Source organism: Myotis davidii, unplaced genomic scaffold (assembly GCF_000327345.1).
Source record: "Myotis davidii unplaced genomic scaffold, ASM32734v1 scaffold159, whole genome shotgun sequence".
NCBI classification, from domain to species: domain Eukaryota; kingdom Metazoa; phylum Chordata; class Mammalia; order Chiroptera; family Vespertilionidae; genus Myotis; species Myotis davidii.
Genome location: NW_006291231.1, coordinates 1,947,575 through 1,969,018, shown reverse-complemented (window position 1 = coordinate 1,969,018; position 21,444 = coordinate 1,947,575). Strand labels below are relative to the sequence as shown.

Sequence of the window (21,444 nt, the reverse complement as noted above, 5' to 3'; positions counted from 1 at the left end):
GGAAAGATGGGCAAGAACATGCTGCAGTTCTGAGAAAGCAGATACTCTGAGTAAGCAGGGGAGGTGGTGAGTCTGGAGAGAAGATGAAAAGAAAGAAGCTGAGGCACAGTGAGAAGGGATCTGCTTTGATTTCTACGGTTCCTTCAGAATACTTCCCTGAGGCCCGGCCCTACTGTGATTCCTACTGTCAGACTTCTACAAGTTGCTGCATTATTATAAACAAACAGAGCAACCATACCTTTTTAAAGCATCAGCTTAGGAAAAAAAGGGAAGGAAAGGTTATATTAATATTTCATTTGGGAGTGGAAGAATATTATGATGAGCTTCTTGTGTTGAAAACAGTCTTTATATAAAAACAACATATGTAATAACTTAATCAATAAAGAAATTAAAAAATTGATCTTTGCAAATATAATTTCTGAAAGAAGAAGTAACTGCTGCTACAAATATCATATGAAAATGACATGACATTGTCTTAAGCTTATCAACAGTGGTGTAATCAAACCACCTTCTAGAATCTATGCTGTGTTTCTAGATAGCTGCCTTTTGATTTGCCCGCTGTTGGGACCAGAGGGATTGATGAAAATCTCCAGGATTCTTACTCACATGCCCACATTACTCTCTCAAATAAGAATTAATAAAGTAAATTTATGAATATTTATAGGTAAGAAATAACATTAGGCACATGTAATTCATATGTACTCTGAATATAGAATACAATCAGATAGCATCTTTATTTATGTCTCCCAGTATGTACTGAGTGGGGAATTTCCTACTCTGTTTAGGACAAAATTAAAACCAGGTAGTGGAAGGACTCTTAGCATTCTCAAGCAATAGAAAGTCCCATGGTCACTTCAAATTGGTTATTGCATCTATTCCTAAGTCATAATGAAAACTTAGACCTTGGTTTAAAATTAAGACTCACCCTTAGCCATGTGAGAAGCCATGTGCAGGTGGGAAGGTGTGGAAGGGGAGGTCTTTCTCTCTTTGCTCCTGGAAGCTTCTGATTCTTCTAGGGTTGGGATGGAAGCAGGAATACTGTCTGGTGAAGTGGTAAGATGGCTTTCAGCTTTCTGGGCCTGGTAAACATTTAGCAGATTACATTTCAAAGGGGCTTTTCTTGGGAGGTTGCATTCACAGCTGGTGATGTCTCAGCTGCAGTTCCAAGGATTCAGGCAAATGTGCTCTCCATTTAAGCCGCCACTTACTTCCTCAGCCCCTAGGAACCTAGCATTTTCCTTCTGCTCTCACTCTTCTAAGGCTTGGCTGCACCTAAGGCCTCCCAAAGCCAGCCCTTGCTCATGCCTGACCCAGATCTGATCCCTAAAGGAGAGCACGCGCGCGCGCACACACACACACACACACACATACACACACCCCACACATCCTTCCTCTGGACATACTCGCACCAACAGCAGCTCCCTTTCAATCTGTACCCAACATGGCTTGCTGGCTTATCTTTCACATGATTTCCCAGAAGGGAACTGGACTACTGTGTTCTTCCTACCCAGAGACATATATTAAACTATCTGTCCCTTTCTCTTGACATTAGGTGGCCCCAACCTTTTACTTTGGTAGGAACTAAGAACACACCTTTAAAAAGAAAATTCCACCAATAAAAAAATAAATATAAAAATATCCTTTCTCCAATCTCCAACAATCCTATATGATCTAGTACTTCCTATGGAATGTAACACCTATTGTTTTTTGGTGCCTCAGCCAACGCCGTAATTTTAAGACCCTTAAGTATAATGGGTTTTTGTTTACTTGTTAAAAATCCTAAGGTCAGAAATTTGTTGTTTGGATGAAGTCCTCACACTCCCTATATACCTCCATTATACTCAGGCAAGAAGTGCTCCAAAAGAACAAACTCCAGGCTCTCTGGCCAGCCCCACTTTCTGAATGGAACCCATGGATTCCCTGTCTCATACCTTAGCAGGTTTTGAAACTCTTGGAACTTTTCCAACTGATGGCCCAGAAGGACCGGCACCACATGAAATGGGTCACATAGCCTCATACTGCCTCCTCCTGTAGTAAGGAGGAGGAACACAGGGTGCCCAGACACACAGGAATCAGGAGCCAGAGGGATGAGGCCAGGAAGCAAGGGAAGGACCACTTCAGGGAAAAAGCCACACATTGAGGTCCTTGACAAGGTGGACCCTCATCAACCTTGTCAGTCTCATCTCATTCATCCTTTCCCCTTCGCTATAGCCACCCAAAACCACCTGCCATTTTCTAAATATGCCATGCCCTTCCACTGTTACCTTTTCCACCTGCTACTCATTCAGGATGGAATACCCTCCTCACTCTCAGCCCCTCTCCCATTGCTTCTATTCAACGAGCAAGACCTAGTTTAAGTCTCCGGTTTTCTGTGAGGCCTTCTGCCACTTTCCCATCTGGCTGCTGTACCACTTTTTACATGTCTCAGTTGCAGCTCTCATGTCATTACATTGTAGCGCTTTATTAACTTGCTCTCTACTCCCCAAGAGATAGTATCTTGAAGACAAGGACAGTACCTTATTTTTGTAATCCCACCACCTAAGATTGTGCTTCAGTGTTGTAGGGACTTCTATTGCTGTGTAAACACACCTTTATTATTTCATAGTTTCTGAAGGTCAGAAGTCTAGGCATGGCATGGTTAGATTCTGAGCTGAAATCAAGGTGTTAGCTGTGATTCTCATTTGGAGCTCAGGATCCTCTTCTAGACTCACTGGTTGTTGACAGAATTAATTTTCTTGCAGCTGTAGGACTGATGTCCCTATTTTTCTGCTAGCTGTTGGCCAAGAGCTGCTCTCAGCTCCTAGAGGCTGCCCACAGTTTCTTGCCATGTGGCCCCATTAGACAGTTCACAGGACTGATGTTTACTCCCTTCCAAGCTAGCTGGAACATGTTTCTTTGATTTCCTCATCTATAATCAGCCAGAGAGAATTCTGTGCTTTTAAAGGGCTCACCTGATTAGGTAAGGCCCAACCAGGATTATCTACTTTTGCCATACAGTGTAACATAATCACAGCAGTGATATTTCATCATATTCTTGAGTTCCACCCACACTTCAAGGGGAGGGAATACACTATGAGGGTTAATTGGGGTCAATTTCACCTATCACAGAGCTCAGTTAATATTTATAAAATCAAATAATATGTGTTCCAGAAATATATAAATTATAAACATTGCTACTCAATTGTAGTATTTTTTTCTCTTATCTTGGAAGGTTTTTAAAGTTACTTCTTAATGTGTGTTGGATCCAGAATGGTTGAGTTTGCTCTATTTGAAATAACATGATACCCATGCCATGAGCCATAATTTAGAGTGGGTGGCAAGACCTGGTCTGACAGCTGACTGTGTGTCCTCAAGCTAAGTCCCCGAAACTCTCTGAATGTCAGATTACTCCTCATATATGACATTTTTTTTTAAAAAAGTTTTTATTGATTTCAGAAAGAGGAAGGGAGAGGGAAATAGAGATAGAAACATCAATGATGGGATCATCAATTGGCTGCCTCCTGCATGCCCCCTTTTGGGGATTGAGCCCACAATCCAGCATGAGCCCTGACTGAGAATCCAACCATGATGTCCTGGTTCATAGGTCGATGTTTAACCACTGAGAAACACCAGCCTGGCCGTACTGGTCAAATTTAAATCTAGCTAAGGAACTCACAATATCCAAATTCATTAAAATAGTTAATAAAAGAATTTCATTATTGATAAAATTGCAATGATATGATTTTAAGAGGAAAAGGCAGTTTTGTTTTTAAATGAACCCACTCCTATACTGGCCAAACCTGACTAAATATAAATAAGAGTACACAACTACATTTTTAATACTTTACATAAAATGGCATCCTACATTTTGGTTTTAGATGACATATCTGTCATCTAAAAGTTATGGTCAGAAGTGAATTTTCCGTAAGATATTAAAAACTGTTTCATAATTAGCTTAATTAACTCAATTGACGGTAACTGAAAAACTAACAAAGGCAGTACTCAAATATTACAAATCAACTCACTGACTACATGCAAAGCATGTTGAGATCCTTATATACATTTTGGGAGTTTATATCTTTCTTTTGTTTTTCTTAAATGAAGCTTTCTTTGGCTCAGATAATTATTCTCTCCTACCCAGAAAAATGAGCTCTAATTTTAAACAGGTATTATTAAGTTCCACCGAAACAGGCTTATGCAGATGTATTTGTTAAAACATCCCTTTATTGACTGTGCACAGTTATTAACAATTCACATTTCACTTTATCTACTCAGAGGAAGAGCATTTATTCCTCCATTAAAAAGTTAAGCCCTCGGGGCAGCAGCAGGGATATAGAGCCTTCTTCCTATAAATGGCCCTGTCCAATGAATGTGAAATGTTTCCATATTAATACAAATAACAAAAGAGAAAAAGAAATAAAACAAATGGATTTCTCCCACCCTCCCTGCCAACACACTCCTCTTATTTCATAAAATGCCAAAGGTAAACAGTTTTCACATTGGTACTTCCATCATTCAGAAGAGAAATGTCAACATTTATTTGGTACCACTAAGTTCAGACCTTATTAGGGCTGTGTGACATTTGACAAAAGGAATACAAGGCCGTGGTCATTTCCTTGGGAAGATGCCTTCTGGACAGCGAGGATGGAAAATCACGAGGGCTTTCATCAGCCTCCAGTACCTTGCTGCTCAAGTTTCTGGAGCTGTTTTTCAAGTTTTGAGATGTTTACTCGATGCATCATCAGAAACTCGCCATTCAAATGAAAGACGGGGATGTCAAATTTATACCTCTCATACCAAACAGAGTTTTCTGGAAGTGTGATGTCCACCTCCTGTAAAATAAACTGAAACAGAGACAGACTAAAGCTCTATATTTTTGAGAACATGGAATGATGCAATAACTTTAGTGACAAACTGATCCTGAGACTGGTTCTAACGCTCAGAGGTTTTTGTTATTGTTGTTTGTTTGTTTTTGTGAGGTCCAAAGTAATCTAATGTCCCTGATTTCCTCCACTTGGTTGATTTCATTATATTCCATAAACTCCAGATTTTGCTACTTTTCTGTTCTATCTGTCACATTCAGCATCCAGGCACTACTCCATTCCCAATGAAATAAAATATGTCCTCACAGGGAAACTTCCTGAGAATCAGGTAAGACATGTTTTGGTTTTAAAAAATGTCATGCTTTACTACAGGTGAACCATGGAAATGACAAAATAAGAGAAAAGGAATAGGGACAAAAGTTTTGAGAAAGCATGAATACAGCACCTGATATTTAACTTTGACTCACTTAAGAGTAAGGAAACAGCCCTGACCAGTTTGGCTCAGTGGATAGAGCATCGGCCTGTGGACTGAAGGGTCCCGGGTTCGATTCCAGTCAAGGGCATGTACCTTGGTTGCGGGCACATCCCCAGTAGGAGGTGTGCAGGAGGCAGCTGATAGATGTTTCTCTCTCATTGATGTTTCTAACTCTCTATCCCTCTGCCTTTCTCTCTGTAAAAAATCAATAAAATATATATTTTTTAAAAAGTAAGGAAACAAGTACTGCTCAGAGAAACACCTAGGGGTAGTGATTTTTATGGAAATTAACACATCTCTCTCTCTGAAAATCAGAAAGAAAATGTAAATGAAAAGTCATTTACTCTCTTTTCCTAAAGAAAGGATCCAGATACCTTATATCCATCCCGTATACATAAAGCCACACTGTACTACATTACCCTGTTTTTATAAGGCTCCAGCACTTCCTTAGCTTCATCACAAAGGGGACATGGATCCTACAGGAAGGAAAAATTAAGCCATGAGACCCAAGAATGGCAGCAACCTGACAAAAATCACAGAAGCAGATTATACGTATTTTAACAGGTTGTTTTCTACATGTTCATTTCCAAAATAAAAGACTGTCATAGAATCTTATAAATAGCTAATATTTCATAGTAAATGGGCTTTCAGCATTTTTCAGATGTTTTATTTTGATTTGTCTCCATAAATCAATCAACCTACCTAATAAATTTAGATGTTTACATTTGTTACACATACATGTGTATATACAGATAACATATATGTACATAACAAATGTATCTATTTATTAGATATGTATTACAGGTAGATATATAGATACATATGTACATTTACACATACACAATGCATTTAGATGCTTACATTTTTTTGTCACTGGCTTCATCTGATTGATAGCTGGGAAAATTATTTTTCACTGATTTATACTCCAAGGAGAACCTTCCTGGCCTGGCTGACATCACCAGAGTGGCTAAAAGTCTATCTTGAATGGGGGACACTGAGCTTTGACAGCCTGTTTCTCCTAATCCACAGGAATAAACCCACTAGGATAGAGTTAGATAATGAGTGTCCCATCTTTAAAAAGGGAAAAATATTTCAGATGATGAATGTACCAACTGTTTAATGTCTTGTCTCTTCCTCATTATAAGTGTCAGCAATAGGTTTTCCAGATAATTCTCCACCTGAGAAACAAGCACATTTTAGTGCCTGTTGTTGTTTGTACTCTAACCACATAGTAGAGGAGTCTGTTGAGAATGCTATGGATTGTTGGCAGATTTTAAAGGCTTCTCACAACTAGACTTTATGAATAGGAACTAGCTATAGGTTCTCTTGCAATGAGCTAAGAATATACTCAACATTATTGGTGCTTATATAAAACTAGATGCCTGGTGCACGAAATTCGTGCACAGGTAGGGTCCCTAGGCCTGGCCAGTGATCAGGGCCAATCTGTGGGGTGACTGGTGGGGAATCGGGGGGCCCCTATTGGCACCTGCCTTGGCTGGCCTGGCACCACCCACTCACTGGCCTCGCTCTCCACCGCTGGTTGCCTCCCTCTGCGGTGGGGTGATCAGGGGGACCCCACTGGCACCTGCCTTGGCTGGCCTGGGGTTTGTGGGCTGGGGGCAGCTCCTGCATTGAGCGTCTGCCCCCTGGTGGTCAGTACATGTCATAGCGACCGGTTGTTCCACCGGTTCTGTCGTTCGGTCAACTTGCATATTAGGCTTTTATTATATAGGACTAGAGGCCTGGTGCATGAATTCATGCACGAATTCATGCATGGGTGGGGTTTGGCTGGCCAGCCCCAATTGGGGCCAATCAGGCTGGGCTGGCCTGGGGGAGGGGCTGTGGGCAGTTGGTGGGCCGGCCCCGCCCCATGTCAGGGTGGGGGGCAATTGGGGGTGGGGCCAGCCAGGGGGAGACCTGTGGGTGGTTTGCCAGCCAGCTCCACCCCTGATCAGGGTGGAAGGGGTGATGAGGGGTTGCATATTAGCCTTTTATTATATAGGATCTGCTTTTTAACATGACAGGAGGAGATAAGCTCTTATGTAAAAGAAAGGCCCTTCCTCCAGCTTAACTCACAGCTTTTTTTAAAACTAAGATTTAATGTACATTTATTCCTAACACATGAAACATATAAAGATTTCATACTGAATAAATTATATTCATTAAGCAAAAAAGGAGGAATTTATATCAAGTTTTAGCTAGATTGTTTGACATACAAATATACAAATTTTTATCACTGAAAAAAATTTCAATTGTGGTTCTTCACCAGGAACTTCAACTGAATGTAGAACTTTTCACACCTGCATTAGAAAGAAAACAAAAACCAGAAAAAAAACAACCACCTATAAGTTGATTGGCTGCTGAGACAGCAAGGACTTTTTACAGAAACCTGTATAAATTCCACCAAGAGGTGTGATATCTGGCAAGAGATTAAATAGCTGGGTCTCACTTTGTGTAGGACATCACTTGTTAACTCATCATACTATAAAGGGGAAGCTGGGAGGGTGACCGAACTGTGGGGATCTGAGGGTATGTGCAATGAGTACAACATCATGTATATGCACACATGTCCAAGAGTATGTGCAATGTACATACCATATATATATGCGGCAGCACAGTTGCTGCAGCTAAAGGTTAAAACCAGTTCTAAGAGGTGCTCTTAGGGTTGGTTATTCATACAATGAAGGAGAGAAAGAGGTCAAGGTGTTGTAGGTTCACACATGATACTCTGGGGAAAAGCTGCCCCCCTTTTTTTCTCCTTTATATTTAACTAAAAACATCTTAAAAAGCTTGCTGCTAACCCATGATTTTTCTTGTGTCCATATGAGACATTGTTATTATAGTATGTTTACAGTATCAGGTGCACAGTTCAGTACACAAGGGGGTTTACACTCTTCTGCACAGGCCTCACCAGTGAATAGGGTCTGTCCACACCTGTGAGCTTCTCAGTTCCTGCAAGACTGTGAATGTACAACAATAAATCACACACACTTCGGCAGCCACATGTTTTTGTCCTTCAAGGTGTGTTATTCTCTCCTTGTTTTTTTACAACCATTAAAGTTATGAAATGTGGTAGTCTATTGATGCAAGGACTATGAAAGTTATTTTATCTTATATTACCCCAAACTCACTGTAAATGACAGTAACTTTACTTAAAATAAAAAGTCTTCTTTGTAGGCAGAGCTTTGTCTTTTCAAATAGGGTGCAGTCCTGAGATTGACAGCTTATTTCAAAATAAGGACCCACATCATCAAAAGTCAGTTTTCCTTCAGAAGGATCTTTCTGGCCCTAATTTCCTGGTTCAGAGAATTAGGCTCATGCCGTTACTATGAGCATCATCAATAAACAGATTACGAATGGTCTGTGATGTGTTGAAATAATCATGTTGACATTTTTCTGAGAAAGTTTCAAAAAGTCAATAGAAGTTCTTAAAGGAAAAACAAGTACAAGCTAAGTAGCAGAAATACCATATTACTGACATTTTGCTTTTATAATAAAACACTTTAATAGAGCCTAGATCAGGGTTTTTCTTGTTTTGTTTTTAAAAGCTAGTATCCATAGAAGTTTGTGCAAATTACCGTGTGTGTGTGTGTGTGTGTGTGTGTGTGTTTATGAGAAAAGGTCCATCAAATTTTGAAGAAGTCTATGAACTGAAAAAGGGTAAGACTCAGTGGTCTGGACCATTCAAACATCCTTGTCTACGATTTTCTATGGCACCAATAGAGCACTTACTTACTCTAGCCCTGAAATGTAACAAACACTTGTTGGGTTGGTTGTCCACCACTCATACCCCTTGCAGCAAGAATGCTGTAACTTTGCCTCACAGGAACTGCTCTCAGCATGTGGTGGACTCCATTCCTGAGAAACAAGGCAATCAGCAAACACATCCTATCCCTTTGGCTAAAATGGAATGGCTCAGGGATTGGGCAGATCAGAGCCAATAGATAGCTATGAGGCTTTTGCTGGAGTTTCTCATACCCAAGCTGTGAATTCTGGGGCTTGGCATCACTGCAGTCATTCATGAGAAGAGGCAGAGTCAAGACAGATTTAACCCAGAGGATGTGAACTGAAGAGATTGGCAATTGCTTAGTTTCAGAATGAAGCTACCCAGATCAAGCCATAAAATCCCTTTTTGTTTAAGCCACTCTGGGACGTACTTTTTATTATTTGTAATTGAAAGAGAGCTAATACTGTGCTTTTTCTTCGGATTGTGAACTCCTGAAGGTGAGAGTGATATTATATGCCTAATGACACATATAAAGAGTTCAGTACAAAATTTAAGCTGAATGGAAGATTAGTGTGTGTGTTTTTGCAAATGTTTTCAGCTAACTTGGCTGTTGCTCAAACTGAAAAATAGTGCAGAATTGTTAGGCTGAATGAGCACCATTTGCTTTAGGGATTATTTTATTTTTGTGGTTAATTCTCACATGCATTTCTCATATATAGACACAGATGATGAAATAGTTTTGTTCTATAACTTCCAACAGTGTGGTATATACTCATGGACATGAAAAGTAGTTTAGAGTAACTATTCTCAATGAGATATTAATTTTTAAAAGTTTTTAAAGCTTTCCTGTTAGATAACCATCAGATATTTTTAAATTGTTAAAATGCCCGAATTATGAAAAATCTATTAAACACAATGCTTTTTTTCGTTTGAATTGCAGTATTATTCACTAAAGTTAATTCTATTACCCTGCACTTTATTTCTTTTTTTGATTATAAATCACACAAAGTAATGTTAACTAGCAAAAGAAAATCAGCAATGCTTATATTATAAATATCAGGGGGAAAAGCTCTTAAAAATTTAAACTACTTTTATACTTTAAGATTAGTGTGTGTGTATTTTAAACTACTTTTATACCTTAAAAGTGGTGTCAGGGATATGAAAACACAGTCAATCCTCATTATTTGTGGATTCTGTTTGTAAGTTCACTTATTCACTAAAACTTATTTGTAACCCCAAGATCAAAAACTCATGGGCCTTTTGTAATCATTCACAGACATGCATGTGTACAGAACAGAGCACATTTTGAGTTACATTCCAGCTGAGATTGAACAAGATGATGCTCTGCCTCCTTGTTTCAGCTCATATATGTAAACAAGCATCCTTCTCGTGATTTGTTTAGTGCCATTTATTTTTTTTATTTTTTGTGCTTCCTGTTAATAGTGTTGAGGTGCTGTCTAATGCTTCTAAGCACAAGAAGGCTTTCATGTGCCTTATGGAGAAAATATTGTGTTTGATAAGCTTTGTTCAGGCATGAATTATAGTGCTGTTGGCTGTGAGTTCAATATTAATGAATCAACAACATGTATTAAACAAGGTGTCTTTAAACAGAACAAGGTTATGTACTGACTGGTTGACAAAAATGTTATCAGAAGCTCATAGGAATCTAACCGTGTATTTTCCCTAGGAGCAAAGGTCCAGCATTTGCTAATTCAGTGTTTTTGGTGACTTTATAGAACATAACTATCACAAATAATAAGAACTATGTTTCCAAGTGATACATTTATAAACATCATATTATAATCTGATAGTTTTTCCTTTCAATGTAGGGTTCTCAGATGACTACTAAATATATTAATTTAACCTCTAATTGTGAGACAATGAGGTATCTGGGGGAGGAAATAGAGTTACTACTGCTGATACTGAAACTGAAAAACTGAGGAACAGGTCCGAAGAATGTTTATTCCTTTACTTTCAACGTCTTTCTTCCTTATTTTCTTCACCCAATGATTTGAATACTTTATGTTTTTAAAGCAGTAATTTTATTTTTCACTCTACCTTTGTGAATAAGGTCAGCACAGGCAGAATAGTCCTAGAGGCAGAGAGATTTCTCAGGAAGAGTCTAAAGGAGTACTTGGCAAATTGTATGCTATTTCCTTGAAACCAGAGCATCTTGCTTCTGCCAAAAGAAAAACAAAACAATAAACATAGGTGCTCTACACTTTGCTCTTTATAATATGAACAGTAAGCTGCAAGCCTGTGAAGGAATTTGAAGATTTCAGAATTGCTTTTTGAAGTCCAGGAGTGTCAGATGTTTGGCAAATCTCCACCATGCCTGCACACTCACTGTATTCCAAACAAAACCAAATTTAGAATGGGGGAAAAATCCATACTTATGGATTAGCTGTGTAGCTATCACTTAGTTTCTGTAAGCAAACTGCATGGGTTCATTTGAATACAAAATTAAATCTTACCTGCAGATTTTGCCAGCATCCTGATGATCCCCTAAAATGTGGACTTTCCTGAGATGAATTTTATTCTCTGAGATAGCTTATCTTATTAGCAAGCATTCAACAACACCCCGCCATAAGTAAGCAGCACAAGTCCGCAGCTGAAGGTCATGAGATTTATGCCCCTCTGCGGGGATGGGAAACACAGTTGTACAGAGGAACTATAGGGGAGAATTAGATCGAGTTAACTTGTCAGAAACAAAAATTTACTCTCAACTTCTCAAGAAGTACTTTAAAAGAAGATTGCCATCATTTTTGAAAACATACAAATATGCTAGTGTTTCTACTGGAAATATTCCAGGAAGAGCAGTTTGATAATAACTTCATGTCAAACACTAGGCTGTGAAGCTCCCTCATGCTGCTACTTTGTTTGACATAAGACACCCTACTTATTCCTACCTATCCTCCATATTTGTCCTTAAAACTACAAATAGGATCATTTCACTTTGAACTGTTGAGTTTATCATTTACCAATATCCCCAAGATGAATTCATTCTTGGAATATTCATAACTTTGCTTTACTCCGATCTCTTCAACTTCATCTATCACCTTCCCCTCCTTTATCTTGGCAAGTTGCAGACACAAAGATTCTCTTTCTGTTCCTTGAATGACCAAAGATAATTCCTTCATCAGGATCTCTGCACTTGCTGTCCCTTTATATGAAAAGCCCTGAAGTAGCTTCTCCTCACTTGGTCTGGGCTCATGCCACCTCCTTAGAGATGCCTTAGTGACTTTCTTACAATTATTATTGATCAGCCCACTACCCTCTTTCTTCATACTTGCTATAGTTTTTTTAATACTTTACTATCTAAAATTTTTTCTTTACATATTTGACCCTTATACATAATGTGAGTTCTATACGAGCAGGTACTGTTCACCCAGTATCCCCAAGCATCTACAATTAACCTGGCACATAGTAGGTGTTCATATATTTCTTTGAATGTTGAAAGTATTGAAGTGAGTCTTTCTCCCCCTCTTTAGTTTCACCTCTAACCCTGATCAGACATTCAGTGTGCACAGAGTCACTATTTGGGCAGATGTCATATCATAACTAAAGGTTAGTGCTCCACAGTGTCCATAAAATTGTGGGTGAGGGTGCTGCGGCTGATTCCATCCCCTTCACCACCACCTCAGATCTCCCCCTGCACTGCTCCACAGCAAAACCGTATTAATTACATGCTAATCCATACTGGTTACCAGGCTTCTCAGTATAAGATTAGCCTTAAACTCATTTCAGACAGAATGATAAGAGACTTTTAAGAAAAACACCAATCCATATCAAACTAGAATAAAGACCACAGGACAAAAAGATTTGATCCTAATCTGTGAAAACAACAAGCTTTCCTTCACTCTTAAACCCTTAGTCTTCTACTTCTCCCTAAATCTCCCTGCTTACTAAATAATCATTATGCATAAACGAAGAATGTGATGAGAATTTTGCTAGGATCTACTACCCAGCATTACTCTAAGGTGGAAAATATATCTAAATAATTTCATGATATGCTGTGCCACTCGAAACAAATGTAAAGCCCTGATATACACACTTTCCATAAATTCAGAAGAATCAACAACTCTAAAAGGTGAACGTAATTGGAGACAACAGCTGCTAAACATGGCTTTGTCTACCCAGGATATAAACGAGGGGGAAAGTTGAATGTTAGCCATGTTTATACTAGGTGGAAATGTCTGCATCATTGAGAAGGCCCAATGCCATCAGTATCACATCTTTGTAGGGTATGGAGTTAAGGAAGCTGTACCATATGGAGGATAAAGGAAATTAACAGTTTTGTTGGAATAAAGGCAGAAAGACAGCCCTTGGAAATAAGAAGAATCAGGCCATCTACGACTGTGATGTGAGACTACGACTAGGACATTGAGCTGCCTGACATGTTTTTGGTGGAGGGATTTAAGATTTATTGATGTCTGGCTGGTAAGGAAAGGAAAATGTATTGCTTTTACCTAGCTGAGTTGAGACTAAGGTGTTAAAGCTTGAAAAAACAATTCACATTCACAATGGAAATCTGCTTCAGTATTTCCAACATGACAAAACACAGCATGTGGTCTTGGTTGTGCCCAAGACAAATAAAGCCTATCATAGTAAACAAAGTTGCTATTCATTCCAGATTTGCTGGAATATTTGTTCAGCCAACCCAGAGTGCTAAGTAAAGTCTTCAGTGATGCTACTACTAGTCTGTTTAAAATGAGTTCTCTTTTGTACTGCTAATCTTCATTTCTACTTTCTGTATGTATTTAATCACTTAAACATTGCATATTTATTTACTGAGCAATACTTTAGCATTATGTAATTTTTACTATCTGCATATTTTCCAAATGTCCAAAAGCACATGCATTTTACCATATTGTTAAAATAATTTATTCCTTTATATGATAAAATTATATTAGAGCCTGCTATAAAGAAAAAGTTCCATATACCTCTCTTAGGCTGAAATAAGACATTCAGGCTAAAATTCTGAACACTGGAGTCCACTTAGTTCTAGAAATAAAAGGTAAGATGAAAAAATTACACACTCCAACTGGAACTTTATAATATTCTTCTTAGAATATTTTATTAACTTTGTAAACCTAACACCATTGCTGTCAAAGTCACATTCACCTAGTCATGCCTTCTTGAAGTAAAATCTTAATATGGGCTACTCTGTCAGTGTGACATTTTCATTAGTTCTATTATTTTTTAACAGTATCTCGGCACTATAAAAATATTCTGAAAGGCAGTCTCTGGCTGTTAGCTCATGACTGTGAGAGGACAACACCTTTTTGATTATGTCATTGAATTTAGTCATGAAGTATGTGTCCTTACTGCACAGAGACATAACTTTATCCTTTGTATTTTGTTACATGCCTCTGTGATACGAGCAAAAAGAGCTGTGTTCATAATATCAAAGAATCACAATTGGGTCACCTTTGTCGCATAAAAAAAAAGTAAGAGGCATAAGACTGGATTTAGAATGTGCCTAAAACAAATTGCACAGCCGAACAATAAAGATGGTGACTCCTGCTGTTTCAAGTCCACTGCTGCTCAGGGGCACATCACCCTGAAAGCGAAAGGGAATGCCGGCTTTTAACAAAACTGAGGCTGACTTCAGTGGTCTTTATAGCAGAATCAGGTACAACATGGGGGGAGGACTGATTGGACCAATTCAGCCCTCCTTGAAGTAAGATGAAGATAACTTAACTCTATAGCATTTTCCCTGTGAAGCACTGAAGGCATACCATTAAAGCAACTGATTAGGGTACAGAAAAAAGCCAGGGTCATTTGAGCCTCTATTAAGGATTATTCATTTCTTGCATGAGACGCCGACCAGACGATGGCTGCACATCACTTATATGGGACTCGTGGAGTCTTCAAACACTGTGTGTGTCTGATTAGAAGGGAAATAACATGGTTCTCGCTTGAGTAGAGAAACTGACCTTCACTGACCAGAATTTTTATTCATACAAAGAATCCTTTGGCACACCAAATCTCCAAGCTCACATAATCCCTCATCAGCAAACCGCAGTGTTAGTTCATGTGCAAAATCAAAAAGTCTATCTAAGCCCAAGTACCACCTTGGTTATTAGCAGGTAATGTTGGAGCTTCTTCACAAGAGTATAATGTAAATTTAATGCTGTACTGACATTAACCAAACACCATTACCGTGGCTCTCACTGAACCTGTTCCATAAAGAGAGGCACAGGGCTTCCATTTAGCCATTTGTGCCATGTGAGATGTTAAGTGCCCATTTCACATTCATTACCATCTAAGTATAACATTCCTATTTTATCCAGATGGCTAGAAACACACGCACATGCACACATGCGCGCGCACACACACGCGTGTGCACACACACACACGCGCACACACAAACTCCTGCTGGGAACAAAACCTATTACAGGCAGTCCTCGGGTTATGTCAGACTCAACGTGTCGTTTCGTGGTTACATCACAATCTCCCATTTACAGTATTTATAAAAAAAAGTTTTGTCATTTCAACGTATGTACATATGTGCTTTGTGCTTTTTATTATTTATCACAAGGAAAGGTCAGAAATTGTTATCTTTCTTTTAAATTTTTTTTACTGTTTCACTTTATTACTGCTGTGTATGTGCTCCATGTGAGTGACGTAGGTGCTTGTGTAGGGGGGTTCCGACTTACGGTGAAAATCAAGTTACGTTGCGCTGTAGGAACAGATCTCCAATGTAACCCAAGGACTGCCTGTATTTTAGACTAGAGGCCTGGTGCACAAAATTTGTGCATGGGTAGGGTCCCTAAGCCTGGCTGGCGATCAGGGCTGATCTGCAGGGTGACCGGTGGGGCGATTGGGGGGGTCCTCCCGCTGGCATCTGCCTTGGCTGGCGGCCTGGTACCACCTGCTCACTGGCCCTGCCCCCTGCTGACTGGTTGTTCCACAGGTCGTTCTGCTGTTCGGTCAATTTGCATGTTAGGATTTTATATAGATAGATCACTGAAAGTGTATGTAATGATGTGGGGTTGCGCTTAGGGACTCTGGGTCACTGGGTTCTACCTAATCCAGGGAAACAGGGACAAATGCTCCTATGTGCATTTTGGTCAGTCAGCTCTGTCCAAACATCCCTCTCCTCAAACAAGTGGCTGCCTACCCTGGGATCTTGGTTACAAGTTTGGAGCCAAGAGTGACAAGGAGAGGCAGCATGCAAAGCTGAAAACTGAGCAGATACTTTGAGATGTCAATTCCGAGGGACTAAGCAGGGCTAGAATGAGTCTACAGAACAGAATCAGGGGGTGGGGGTGGAAGGCCTAACCTGGAGAGGGGCCCTCACCTCAGCCTCAGGAGTCAGGGTACCTGGTCAGAGGAACTGCCTAGGAAGTGGAGCCAACTCAGGCAAGATGTTGCAACAAAGACCCTGAGCTTACCACCCACTTGTGGGCCCATTTGGGCATGGCCTCATGTTCAGCCCCTTCCTTCCTTCCTTCCTTCCTTCCTTCCTTCCTTCCTTCCTTCCTTCCTTCCTTCCTTCCTTCCTTCCTTCCTTCCTTTTTTTTAAATTGAGGTATATTTGACATATAACATTGTATTAGTTTCAGCTGTCCAACGTAATGATTTGACATTGCAAAATGATCACCCAGCCCTGGGGAGCGAGAAGCAGCCTTTCACACCACATGTCCACCACACTCCCTGCAGCTTCTACTTCCAGATTTCAGTGCCAGTAGGTTCACCACACAGCGGGCCAGAGAAGCCAGTAGGGAACCAGTCCGAGAAAGGAATGAGTGGTCACAGACAAGTCTAGAGACAAAAATCCCTTTGCATTTCCCTTCCAATTATTACCATGACTGTGGGATTTTCAAGTGTCTATTCCTCAGTTTGTACTCATCGGGTGCTATGTTAATTTACATTCAACACACTGCTCTGTGAAAAAGTTCTTTAACTGAAGTGTGGGCCTTGCCTATCTGGTAAGATTATAGTTTAACTGATGGTATACAGCATTTAGTATATGCACTGTGCCCCCATATCCCACACCCTTCAAATTCTCAGTAAAATTAAGCCATACATTTTTTTTTCTTCATCCTGTTTGGTGTTTAGCCCATTTCTTTCCCTCCAAATAAAACTCTCACATGAAGGAATCAACTCCACATACTAGTTACAAACAACAAGAATCATGGAGAGATGTACTTCATTGGATTCAGTAGAAAAAAGTTAAACTCTTTTTTAAATTAAAAAAAATAATTAAATTTATCAGGGTGACAGGGAGTTAAATCTTAACTGAAATAATGTAAATACAGGAGATTACGACAGGGACATCTAATGAGCTACTGTAAATGTTATGAGAAAGGAAGAGAAGAGCACCAGGGGCTGAGATTGGAGGTGCTTCCACTAGAGGAAGATCCTAAATCATGGAGGATTTGGATGTAAAAAAAAGGGGGGGGGGAAGCACCCAAAGTTGGGGTTAGACACAACGGCGCTGAGTAGGAATGCTGAGGTCTGTTTGATGGGAGCCACTGAAGCGTTTTGAACAAGAATGTGATGTGATAAAATCAGTTTTGGAAGATTGATCTGGCAGCAGCATGCAGGATAGATTGCAGAGAAAAGGAGAATGGAGGTGGGAAAGATTTAGGGGCCAATTATGGCAATTTAGGTGTGGGATGAGAGTCATTCATTTATTCATTCAAGTTATCTGATGTTTCCCATGTATTAGATGCTATTATAGATGCTGGGTTCCGTGGTGAACAAGAAAGCAAAGTATCTTCAACAATAAATAATTAAAAAAGAAAACAAAGTATCTGCCCTCATGGGGTCCATATTCTAGTGACAGTAAAGAGTCTCTTTAATGCCAGACAGCATCAGATAGTGATAAACAGAGAGGGGGGGGGAGTAAAACAAGGTGATGTGCTATTGATAAGACAGGTCCTTTAATAAGGTACTCTGAGGTGTCTTCTTTGCTGAGACTAAAGGAAGAGGAACATTTGAAGGAGGAGCATTTAGGGTAGAACAAAAGCTCCAAGGCGAGCACTACCTTGGCTTATTAAAAAAAAAAAAAATGATTGAGTGGCTGAAGCACAATAAACAAGGGGAAGAGTGGCAGGAGACAGGGTTCAAAAACAGTCTCTGGGGATTATATCACTTAAGGCCTTGTGGGCTCTGTTAGGGAACATGGTTTTATTAAGTACAATTAGATTTAGAGGAGGGAAGTAACATGACCTCAGATACATTTTTACAAGATCACTTTAGCAGCTGTATGAAGAATAAATTGTTGGGGAACAAGAGTGGAAGTAGGGACTCAGTTAGGGGGCTAGTGCAGTAGCCTGGGTGAGAAGGGTGTGGATGAGGGCAGAAATAGGGCCAATGAGCCTTGACAATGATTTGGATATAAGGAACGAAAAGATGATGGTAAGGACATTGCCAGTTTTTGGCTTTGAGCCTCTGGCGGGGGCTGTGCCATTTACTAAAATGAGGACAACTGAGGCAGGAAAAGGTTGAGAAATGTATGGAACCCAGACCTCAATGAGGGACAAGTAGAGAGTGGCATATGCAGGTTTTGTAGTCAGGAGAGAAGCCAGAGCTAAAGATAAAATTGAAGGCTCCATCAGTTTAGGATTGTATTTACATGTAGGAAACTAGATGAGATCATTGAAATAATAATATAGAAAAAGACAGGACAGATCTCTGAGGAAATCCAACATTTAGAAGTTGGGGAGAGAGGAGCCAGCAAAGTAGGCAGAATAAAAAGTTGGTGAGGTAGGATGCAAACCAGGAAAGTGTCATCACAGAAACCAAGGCGGGAAAGTGTTTCCAGAATGAGGGCCCATTGTCAAAAAGAGTGATGAGTGCTCAGACTAGAAAAGGGATAGTGAAAGAATCTGCCACAAGTCAGATATGTCTGCTGCTGCTGCAAACCAATGAAATCTTCCAACCAATGCCTACCTCTAAAATGAAAGACCTGTCTGGTTCTTGCCTAATACAACTTATTACCTAAAAATAGATATTTTTGGTGAGGATGTAGGTTGTGCATTGGGGGAAAAGAGTAAAGGCAAAAGGTGATTGAGTGTCTTAAAAAGAGACAATAAAAGTAAAAACATTTGTATAAATTTGAAGCAGAATATAGAGATAAGGCTTAATATTTTATTACTAAGTAATACTACAAGTAAGGTATTGTTATTAATACTAGTATTAATGATGATGATGGACCTATTGACTGAAATGTGCTTTCAACTGGCCTCAAATGGAAGATTTAAATCACAATTACAGCAGTCTCAGAAATAGGGAATTACAAAACTGAAAAATATTTCAAACAAATAGTTGAAGATTTAGGATTGTGGACATCACTGAAATACAAATTTCTAAGACAGGCTATCACTAATTAAAGAACCAACATATTTATCTTCTATTAAGGATGTCACTAGGTGATGATTTCATAGAGGTAAACCCCAAAAGACAGGCAAATGCCACTAAGTAGTTCGGAGATGCTAGGCAATTATTCATCTCTTTTTTTTTAAAAATATATTTTATTGATTTTTTACAGAGAGGAAGGGAGAGAGATAGAGAGTTAGAAACATCGATGAGAGAGAAACATCGATCAGCTGCCTCCTGCACATCTCCCACTGGGGATGTGCCTGCAACCCACGTACATGCCCTTGACCGGAATCGAACCCAGGACCTTTCAGTCCGCAGACCGACGCTCTATCCACTGAGCCAAACCGGTTTCGGCAATTATTCATCTCTTTAAGGCTCAGTTTTATCTTTACTGTAAAATAGAAAGGCTATGCCTCATTCTGTTCTCTTATTTAACTGAGACCTGGAGAAACTGTGCCCATAGGCTTTGGAACCAAATGTCCTCCTGATCAGGGAAAGGAAAATCACAAGCAGAAAAAATGCCATGGCAATAATCCAAAACTTCAAAAGGCCCAGAACAAATAATTTGAAGCAGTTTAAAAATGCCAGGCCTTTAAAAAAACCCCAAAATTTATGTACAGATCTAAGCAAAAGTACAAAGGCACTTGCTCATCACAAACTCGCTTTTCTAGCTCCTCAATGATAACTGGAAGCCTTGGAATCAGAAAGGACAGAGTAGGGAAATGGAGGGCTGACATTAGAGTGACCAGGTACTCATCCTGAAGATGTTTGAGCATCTGTGATGGAAAAGCACCTTTAAAAGGGAAGAATAATGTATTATTCTTTCCTATTATTAGACACAATTATAAGTGATTTTTAAAAATGTTTTAATTTTGCCTGGCTGGTGTGGCTCAGTAGTTGAGTGTTGACCTATGAATCAGGAGATCACTGGTCAATTCCTTGTCAGGGCACATGCCTGGGTTGTGAGCTCGATCCCCAGTGTGGGTTGTGCAGGACACGGCTGGTCAATGGTTCTCTCTCATCATTGATGTTTCTCTCTCTCTGTCTCCCTCTCCCTTCCTCTCTGAAATCAATAAAGATTTTTTAAAAGTTTTAATTTTATGTATTACAATTGCTTTTGAATTAGGCATCAAAGTAACTTTTTCTAAAGTCAGAGGTGTTGGCATCAGCCCTTCATTAATTATATTTATTTTTAAGTGATATTTAATGGCAGACCATCATCATCTTGTAATTCTCCTCCCTGTCAAGAAGCAGTGCTGTGTTTGCCTAGGCCTAGAGCTAGCTGACACATACCAAGTGGAAGTGGAAGGAATCTTTAGTGTAGGCAAGAGTTTGTTTTAGAATCTTTGGACCTTAGTAGTCACACTTTCCAGATCATTGCTTCAGAGGGGTCTACTCAGTAATGGGGTTAGTGCAAATTACAATGTCAGGGAAGGGTTTCCAGAAAAACATTCAGCTGAGAAAAATACAGATACCAATTAAGAACAGGAATGTACTGTTACTATATACTCTCTCTTGCACCCAGAGATCTAAAGGGGATCCTGGACTAATTCCTGTTAACACACAGGGCTTGCACATATTACACCCTTCCCCTTTTCTTCAACCCCGAAGACACTGACTCAGCATCTGGCCTGGAGCCAGAAAGGCATATCCTGAATTCAATGTGCAACAATGTTCAGTACAATTATGACATAATGGCTGCAAAGCTGTGTCTGAAAGCCAAGAAAACCTGAATAATGTGGTTGGGCTATATCATACATGAGGGCTTAATAGAGTTTAAAAACCAATTTGAAAATTTCTTCATTCCATAAAGATAGCATTAAGATGAGGGTAAAATCATTCTAGTTCAAGGGATGAGAACAAAGAGCATAAGGAATTATGCAGACTCCTTCCCACATTATCCTTCTTAACCAAAATGACCCATTCCCTTTGAAGATATTTCTGCCACTGAATACTGACCCAGAAAGAAGGCAATTTCCTGAAAACATCTTAGTGTTATTTGTACCCAGCTAGTAATGCCAGTTTCTTTGCTGTTTAAAAAAGCACACAATCCTATTTCCAAAAACAACTGTTTGTCATTCAGAATCTGTCCATTCAGGCAACGT

At 39.6% G+C, this 21,444-nt stretch overlaps 1 protein-coding gene across 3 annotated transcripts; it reads right to left on the bottom strand.

Moving 5' to 3' along the window:
* Positions 1-232: 232 nt before the first annotated feature.
* On the bottom strand, positions 233-11,180 carry LOC102752761 (chromosome unknown open reading frame, human C5orf63). 3 transcript variants are annotated; one of them, XR_001513965.1, is made up of 4 exons: positions 11,063-11,180; positions 5,697-5,753; positions 4,541-4,823; positions 233-254 (listed from the first exon to the last, which is right to left on the bottom strand). XR_001513965.1 is itself a non-coding variant. In XM_006764372.2 (3 exons), the coding sequence occupies exons 1-3, from the start codon at positions 11,174-11,176 to the stop codon at positions 4,647-4,649; spliced, it is 348 nt and encodes a 115-aa protein (XP_006764435.1). In that variant the 5' UTR covers positions 11,177-11,180; the 3' UTR covers positions 3,576-4,646. The 3 variants fall into 3 exon arrangements, 2 of the variants coding, with proteins under 2 accessions (XP_006764435.1, XP_006764436.1); XM_006764372.2 differs by lacking the exon at positions 233-254 and having other exon boundaries at positions 3,576-4,823; XM_006764373.2 differs by lacking the exon at positions 233-254 and having other exon boundaries at positions 3,576-4,811.
* Between the last annotated feature and the right edge of the window lie 10,264 nt (positions 11,181-21,444).